The sequence below is a fragment of the Dipodomys ordii genome, unplaced genomic scaffold, assembly GCF_000151885.1.
Source record: "Dipodomys ordii isolate 6190 unplaced genomic scaffold, Dord_2.0 Scaffold22, whole genome shotgun sequence".
Classification (NCBI taxonomy): Eukaryota; Metazoa; Chordata; class Mammalia; order Rodentia; family Heteromyidae; genus Dipodomys; species Dipodomys ordii.
Genome location: NW_012267238.1, coordinates 515231 through 524306, shown reverse-complemented (window position 1 = coordinate 524306; position 9076 = coordinate 515231). Strand labels below are relative to the sequence as shown.

Genomic DNA, 9076 nt, shown 5'->3' with positions numbered 1-9076 from the left:
CAGTGTTGTTGATAGCCTGAAACTTTAACAATTATTAGTCTATTGCCCTGGACAAATTCTTATTAGTGTATGGAGGCAAATGCCCAACTGAGTTGCATTTGCTAACATAGAGTACATGGACTTGTGATGTGTAAGGATCTCAAGTATGGACATGAGAGACTGACTTAGGGTTTGAACCTCAAAACTCTCAGAGAAATTAAAGCATTCCAGGAGTTATATTTAAGGTGGGCATTGGTGGCTCATGTCTTTTTTTGTTGTTGTCGTTGTTTCTGGGGGGTCTGGTCGTGGGGCCTGAACTCTGGGCCTGGGCACTGTCCCTCAGCTCTTCAGCTCAAGGCTAGCGCTCTACCACTTGTGGTGGCTCATGTCTATAATCCTAACTATTCAGGTAGCTGAAATTTGCATAGTTTAAAGCCAGCTCAGGCAGACAAATCAGAAACTCTTAATCTCCAATGAACTACTGAATCTACTTTGTATTCATAACAAGACAATGTTTCCTAATAATCATTCTAAAAGTGTTTATTGTTAACTATTTCCAGTATCAGAATAAGTTGATTTATTATTTTATTCTCAAGACCATCTGTTATCTGGTCTTTGCTAATATTCCACCTAAACTGACTGTCCTTTTCATTTTTGGAAAGCTAATTCATGCCAGTAACCAAAATCCATGTAATCTTACATCTCGAGAAGTCTACATCATGATGCTCCCAAAATGTATATATTTATAAGCTAACTCTATATTTTAGTGCATGTTATATTCTAATAGAACATAATGCACATTGATTGTTTGATCCTTTGTTCCTTATGGAAAGACAGGCCCCTAAGAGAAGAGTTGGCTATAATTGATTGGTGGGGACTTTCAGGAAAACTCCAAGCTATAATTTAGTTCACTCATTTTTCTTAAATTCACTCTCCCAAGATATATGATATATGTACACATATAAATTTTGTATATTATATAAATGAATACAGTAATCTTTAGACACCTACAAAGCTTGGTTTTGTCCTTCTCTTTTTTGGTGAAATTTGGCATATCCCACAAGTCTATTTCCTCAGGTTTCATTTTACTCCTCCTCCACCCTCTGCCATAGTGCTCTTCAAGTCTTTCCTCACATACCACCTGTCCCTCCTCTGATGAGTTCCAACACTCTTGTGAGGAAAGATTTTGTTTCTTCCCATATTTCTCCCAAGAAATGTGTGTTCCTCTAACACAAAAGCAAAAGACAGAGAAGACAAAACATCACTATTGAAGAGAATGAACTTTATTAAGCAGAAGATGTGTACTCAAGGTCCAGTTCGGTCCCCGTGTATAGAAGAAGGGTTCAGGGGACACAGGGAGGGCTGGTGAATTGGACAGAGGACTCAGTGGTACTTGTGAGCCAGAGCAGTGGCAACACCAGCCACGAGCTTCTGCCAGGCAGCCTGCACTTCAGGAGTAAAATCCTTGCCAAAGTGAGAAGAGAGGACAATCAACAGCACATTGCCCAGGAGCTATTAGAAAAAAAAAAGAGAAAAAGGACACATAGACATATTAAGTAGAGGTTTCCAGAAAAGAAAAATGTACAGAGGAATGGCTGCCTAACTCCAGTCTCCCTGAGAACCCCAACTTCAAGAATTCCACTCTCAGTCATCACAAATGAACCTAGATTTAATTCCATTCAACATCCTTCTTACCTAGATCCTCATATCCTCCCCTAATGGCACCATTTTATTTACGTTTCCTCCTTTCTCATTAACTAAATCCAAGATTTCTGTGAAAATAGAATCTCAGGACTACCAGATTCTCATTGAGAGCTAGTCTTCATCTATGAAGGACAAGCCTCAGCTTGTCACAATATTTTGTGGGAATTTAATTTAATTTTAGGTAGTTTGTCATTGTGTGTGTGTGTGTGTTTTGTGTGTGTGTGTGTGTGTGGTATGCCAATTCTGAGACTTGAATTCAGGGGCCTGGGTGCTGTTGCCAAGCTTTTATGCTCAAGGTTAACATCTACCACTTGAGCCATAGCTCCACTTTCAGCTTTTTGGTGATTAATTGGAAAACAAAGTCTCACAGACTTTCCTGCATGAGCTAGCTTCAATCCATCATCCTCATACCTCAGCCTTTTGAATAGGTAGGATTATAAGCATGAGCTACCAGCACCCAGGTGAATTTGTCATATTTTATTTGAAAAAAAAGCTGCACTGGAGATTTTTCCCTAAAAATCAATAATTCCTCAACTTCAACTATTAGTACCCACATAAAAATAATTTCTCCCTCCATAACTCAGGCCATCCTCTACCAAAACCCAAATTCCATATTCCTACAAAACTGTCATTCTCTTAACATTATCTCCAAAATAAGCACAACCCAAATTCTTCTTGGACAGAATTCTGTAAGTAAGTACAAGCAAATCCAGGCTTCTAATTATAAGGATCTCTATTCTTTGCTCTGAATAAAGCTGATGTAGAGTAGAGTCTCTAATAGTCTATCTATCCAAACCAAGCTGAACTCATGATTTCTAGATCTGAGTGGACAGTTGCAGCCATAGTTTTGCTCCCTCCCTCCCACGCCTTTAATGTCCTCAATACAAAAGCCAAGAGGAACTCACCCTGAAGTTTTCAGGATCCACATGCAGCTTGTCACAGTGGAGTTCACTCAGCTTAGCAAAGGTCGTCTTCAGGTTGTCCATGTTCTTCACAGCTTCTCCAAAGGAAGTCAACACCTTCTTGCCATGGGCCTTGACTCTGGGGTTGCCCATGATGGCAGAGGGAGAAGACATGTTGCCAAAGCTGTCAAAGAACCTCTGGGTCCAAGGATACACAACCAGAAGCCTGTGATAGAGGACAAATGAGAGGTGGAAAATCAGAGTTACTAAAATGCCCTGATGCTAGTCCTGGCCCATTTGCGAGAGTTGTGGTCATCCTTCTCTCCTATGTGATGAGAACGGGTGCTTACCTTCCCAAGGCTTCTCCTCCAGTCTCCTCCACATTCACCTTGCTCCACAGACCATTGATAAGGGCCTTCTCCTCGGAATTTAAATGCACCATGATGTCTGCTCTGGGAGCTTGCTGGTGATCACAGAAGTGTCAGAAGCAAGTATGTGCCGTTGCCAGAACCCCTCGCCTTTTATTCTTCACTGCTCTGAGGTCCTGGCCTCTTCTTCTCCATGGTACTTTGAGGTCATTGGTCAAGCTGACTAATGACTTATGGGTGGGGTCAGGGCAAGGAAAGGTCATCTGTAGAAAAAGGCGTTTTATGATAACGCGTGCTGGACCTTGCTGTGTCCTTACACTTAGCTCCTCCTCCAGTGACAATAGGATTTTTCAGCCATTCTCCATTTTCTCTTTCTTCTCTCTCCATGTAAACCATCCAAAATACTATCCAATTCTCTCATTCCCCTTTCCCCACTTAAAAAGAAAACCCATAGACAAGAGCTAAATCCTTAATAGAAAAGTTCCAGTCCAAAATATGATTAACATTGTTTGAGAAATGGTTATAATGAAATGAACAAAGTTCAAGCAGTTGAAGCAATAGTTTCATCCAGTTCTTATTCTCCTGAAGATGGAACTGTGACTAAACCATCTTCATCTTTTGTTCCAGGGAGACAAGACCCTTTCACAATTACTTACACAGTAATAAGAAGTCCACACTGGGACTAAAGCCTCAATTTCAAAGTACAATGCCAAGACATGATGTCTGAGAGAAGTCAGAAAGGAGAACATATCCTGTGCTTTTAGGGCATTTTCTTTCTTTTTATCTTCTTTGTGGCTCAGAAGACTGATTTCTTTGGGGATATCACCCTAGGAATTGCTTTCCTAACAGATTGCTTTTATTGGACACTATTGTTGTTTTACATTTTTATATTCAGACTCATTTTTTATTTTCAGTGTGGCTTCTGTCTCTCTAGTTTTTACATTCCAAGTGTTCCCTGAGATTTTGTATATAACCTTGCCCTGGTAATTATGGTCATTAATATGGTATGAGATTAAAACCCTTAAGCTCATGTATTATCTTTGCCTGTTTCTTAAGACACTAGAATTCTTTATCTGATTTATTGGCACTTTCCTAAGTGGCATTACTCCAAGTCACTGAAAAACTGTACAAGCTTTCAACCAAGATAATCTTTCTGGATATATATAAATATATACATACATTATATATGCATGGCAAATAATGTACTTTAAATAATGTACACTAAATAATGTACTCCTTTTTTTCTGATCATGGGGCTTGAACTCTGGACCTGGGTGCTGTCCCCAGCTCTTCAGTTCAAGGCTAGTGCTCTACCACTTGAGCCACAGCCCCACTTTTGGCTTTTTCTGCTTATGTAATGCTGAGGAATTGAAGCCAGGGCCTCATGAATTCAAGGCAAGCACTCTACTACTGAGCCACCTTCCTAGCCCAAATAATGTACTTTTAATATATCAGATAATGCATATAGAAATACATAGGTATTATTTAATATGTTAATATAAATTAAATAATTTAATATATCAATGTAAATAATACATATAGGAATTTAGTCAAACAATTTGGGGGCAACATTATATGGGCTTCATTATAAATACTGTAGATATACCAAGGGTCTACAATTGCAGCAATATTCAACATATGTTACAGATTAATATTAAAGATATCTGCAACAACTATAGTATCATTTGAAAATGTCTGTGATTTCTCCCTACAACAAAGAAATAGATAAGGCTAGCAATAGACTACATTATTGCTATATTCAAAATGAAAAAATTTTGAAACTTCAGTTATAGTTTCCTGAATATACTGGAGGCGTTTTTCCCCAAACAAAATTTCAGCATTCTCATTTAGAATACGCAGTTTAGGAAGATTCTAGGTTGGTAAAGAAAGAAGATATTTGACAATGCCAGTAAAAGATTCTTTTGTGTGTGTATGGGGGATAGGGGGAGTCAGAGGACCTGAACTCTGGGCCTGGGTAGCTGTCCCTCAGCTAGTCAGCTCAAGGCTAACACTCTACCACTTGATCCACAGCACCACTTCTGGCTTCTTCTGTTTATGTGGTGCTAAGGAATCGAACCCAGGGCCTCATGCATGCAAGGCAAGCACTCTACCACTGAGCCACCTTCCCAGCCCAATGCCAGTAAAAGATTCTTAAATAGACGAGAAGTTGCAGACAGTGGGAAAAGCAGCTCTTGGCTTAAGAGTCAATGAAAATTAAGTTTTAGATTTCTCAGGCATATTTGTGAATCCACCATGTGAAGACAATAGTTCTCTCCATAGAACTGTATGTTATGATCAGAGACCATCAAAGCCCATCAAGTAAGGAATGGATCTCTGAAGTCTAAGAATTTGGAAGCAGATTTTCCCCTAAAACAAGTCCTGTTTCTATCTACCATCCTCTTCTCTATTCAGTGTGGACACAGACTTCTCTAATACATCAGAGTATGAGGTTTTTCTCTCTCCTCTTCTATGAGACCCAATTGCAAGGTTCATCTCTCATTCTCTGGTTATGATCTATGATATGAGATCTGGCTTCTATCCAGGGACCTGGCCCATCCCACATGCCTTTGCTATTAACAGCTGTGAGGAGGACTTCAAGGTAGGATTTAAGAAGAAAAGGCAGCAAGCCCAAGGCTAAGGACATAAATTATGAATTCTGACTCTGAAATCAGGCAAGCTGGGAGCATTGTCAGCACAGCTTAGATGGTGCTGACTCATGCTAAACTATCCAAACTGCTCCTCCTATTTTATTTCTTTTTTATATGAACCAAAAATGAATGATCTTTATCTCCCTTCTCTGGATAGAAAGCTCCAACTTTACAAAGATAACTGATGATCCAACTGGTCAGTACAAAATAGCAAGAAAAAAAGAACCAGTAAGAACATCATTTATGAATTAAAAAGTTAAGTAATTTAAAGCCCTTACATATCTTATCTAAAAAGAATTATAAAAAGAGACTCCACTATATTAAGTAAGTATTCAGTCATCTTTGTTAGGGCTTCTTTCAGTAATTGTAGTTTTCTAAATTATGTGTTAGATTTTAAGAAAGTGAAGATGACTTTTCAATGGGGAAAAATCAATATTTTATTAAGTCTTTTGTTTTTGTTTTTTTTTTTTGGTCTGTCTTGGGGCCTGAACTCTGGGCTTGGGCGCTGTCTCTCAGCTATTCAGCTCAAGGTTAATGCTCTACCACATGAGCCACAGCACCACTTCCTGCTTTTTCTGCTTATGTGGTGCTGAGGAATTTAACCCAGGGCCTCATGCATGCAAGGCAAGCACTCTACCACTGAGCCACTTTCCCAGCTCATATTGAGTCTTTATATTTAATTTAAGATACCTATTTTTATTTGGGGTATGAGGCAGTGTCTCTCTAAGTAGCTGACCTTGAACTCTTAATCTAACTGCTGAAAACTCTCTAGTTCTGGGATAACAGGCATGCATGTATTCCAAGAACATGCATTTAATCTAAAGAGTAATATATTATATTTCCTCTAAATGATATTACTATGGACAAGTATATGAAACAATTGTTGGTAAATAAAATATGGCCTTTCTTGATTTTTCCCATAGTATTTTCTGAGTAAAATAATTGTTTCAAGGATTTTAATTTTGATTTTGAAATACAAAAACCATAACAAAGTTTATAAACCACTGAAGAGGCAAAAGTCACGAGTTTATTTTATTTGATTTTTATTAACATATGTGATCCAGACAATGTAAGAGAAATCATTGACATTTACACACACACATGTGCCCCCTCTTTATGATCCTCTTTCTTTTCTCTCTTTATCCCTATAAGTTTTCTTTTGCTTTCATGTCTTTCTCCCTTAGATTCCACATACTAAAGGAAAATTACAACCTATCTTGGTGATTTGTTGACTTCCATTCTTTTGGGAATACGTTCAGAAGGATATGTTTGAATTTTCTGTTTTGTATGGATGTTCTATTTTTAATATCTTATGAACCTGCATACTGGTAATTATAGAGGTAGACTAATTCTCATTCCCAGTAAGAGTTCATAAATATTCCCTTTTCCCACATTCTTGACATTTGCTGTCTTTTGAACATTTGTTGTTTGTTTAATATGTATTTTTCCATGCTGGTGATTGCCATTACATACTAAGAGTACACCTTTTTCCACGTGTAGGAAAAGTGCAATGTTTTTGATTACATTATTTTGAATTCTTTAAAAATTATATTTCTTACCTAGGCATCAATCTTTTCTATTTTGGGAACTTTGTATTGAAGCTATACCATAGCATATATCTTGCATTGAAATTTGCATCTTTCTAGGAAATGATAAAACTAAAGACAGGCCAAGCAGATAGGACTTAAACAGAAGCAATAAGGATGATACTTACATCATCTGCTAGTCAGAAATAGGAGAAATCAAGGCCTTTTGCTTCATGTCACTAAGGACAGAGATACTGAATAGTTGCTCTTTCCCCCAAAATTCATGTAGAAGAGCTCTTTCTAAAAGTAAATCAGCTCAATCTCCTAGAGTTTGGGGCATCTGTAAATAGCAGAGTCTCTTTCTCATTTTGCTGCCAGAGTTTTTAATACTCAAACATCACAGAATCTCTTGCCATAAATCACTTTGTGAAATTAGCTTTCTTCTTTCCCTTTCTCATCTTTTGTTTCTTCCTCTTCTTCCTGCCCCTCCTCCTACTCCCCCCTCTGCTCCTCTTCTTTTTCTTTTTTTCTCCTTTTTTCCCCTTGTTTATTTGTTTTGTAAGGGTCTTAAGGGTCTTTTTTAAATTTACTTTTACTTCTAATTTACAGAATCAGGCAGAGCTGGTGTTTTTCTTCTTCTGGTGACTTGTGCTGGTGGTAGCCGGGTGGGGTCAAAGACTGTGGGTGTAGATAAGGTTTCAGCACAACTGGGAGTTTTGGCCACGTAGGAGCCCAGCTGAAGACAATGGGAGCTGGAGTTCCTTCTCTTGACTTCATGGCTCCCATCCTCAATTCTTTCACTAGTAAGACAAGAAGAGGGGGACTATATGGTTATAAATTTATTATTGTTACTATTATTATTAAAATATAAATAATATAGAGATTAAATAAGTTACAAAACTAGGCCAGGGAAAGAAGTTACACTCTCCTAATTCAAATAAGATGTTAAAAAAATACTGGCCAAACCAGAGGGTCAAATGGGAGGAAATAGAATGATTCCCTGGCCACTACAATTACTCTTAACGTTAGTCTTACATAATGCTCTGAAGTATAAAGAAGAATATATTAAAATTACACATATTCAACTTGAAACTGTAGAAAAAGGAATGTGTTCTGTTGGTTTATACTCGGGATATTTTGAACCTCACATAGTATCGATGCCCAGGCTGTGTCTGGATGAAGGTAGAAGGAGCAAAATGCTGGCTTTAGTGGCAGGATTAAGTCAAGCCACCAACCTTGGCACAGTTTGTTTCACTTGATTGACAAAAGAACTTATTTCTCACACAGGCCTGATTATTCTGATCACAAATGCCAATATAAAGAAATACCTTGCTTTTTTATTTTTATTTGTGAAGACTTTCATTTTGCCAGTACAAGCTTTTAAGCCTGAAAAAGAATGAGCTGGATGTTGGATCCTGAAGTTCAGTAAGCCATCAAGGTACTGTCTGCTGATACCTACCTTGCTGTAGTCAGCCTTAGTATGTCCAGCACTGGTTATATGTCTTAGTAGTTAAGTGTGTTGATATATGTCTGTTTATTTGTACTTGCATAAGTGTTTGCCCATTCATTCATTCGTTCATTCATTCGACACTCTAAAAATGCTAAGCAGATAGCACAAAAATAAGACATAGACACAAATATTTTTATTTCATTGAATCAATAGTGGGGAAAGGTAGACAACCAATACATAAGCAAGTGAAATTTGTGGCATATCAGAATGATGTTAGGTGTTGTGGAATAAAAAGAAAAATAGAATGAAGGATAGAGTAAGATCGGGTAAGAAGGGCAGGGTATTGCCACTTTTACATAATGGGACAAGAAATTCCTCACTTTAACACTTAATTGAGCAGTAGACTGTAGTCTTAATGCTCGTAAGATTGTGAGAATCGGATTCAAAGCCAGCCCAAGCAGAAAAGTCAATGAGACTTCATCTCCAAAAAATAACTAAC

At 37.9% G+C, this 9076-nt stretch overlaps 1 protein-coding gene across 1 annotated transcript; it reads right to left on the bottom strand.

Annotated features, from left to right (window-relative positions):
* Positions 1-1362: 1362 nt before the first annotated feature.
* On the bottom strand, positions 1363-3027 carry LOC105984108 (hemoglobin subunit theta). The gene is made up of 3 exons (XM_013014189.1): positions 2936-3027; positions 2589-2811; positions 1363-1491 (listed from the first exon to the last, which is right to left on the bottom strand). The coding sequence occupies exons 1-3, from the start codon at positions 3025-3027 to the stop codon at positions 1363-1365; spliced, it is 444 nt and encodes a 147-aa protein (XP_012869643.1).
* Positions 3028-9076: the final 6049 nt, after the last annotated feature.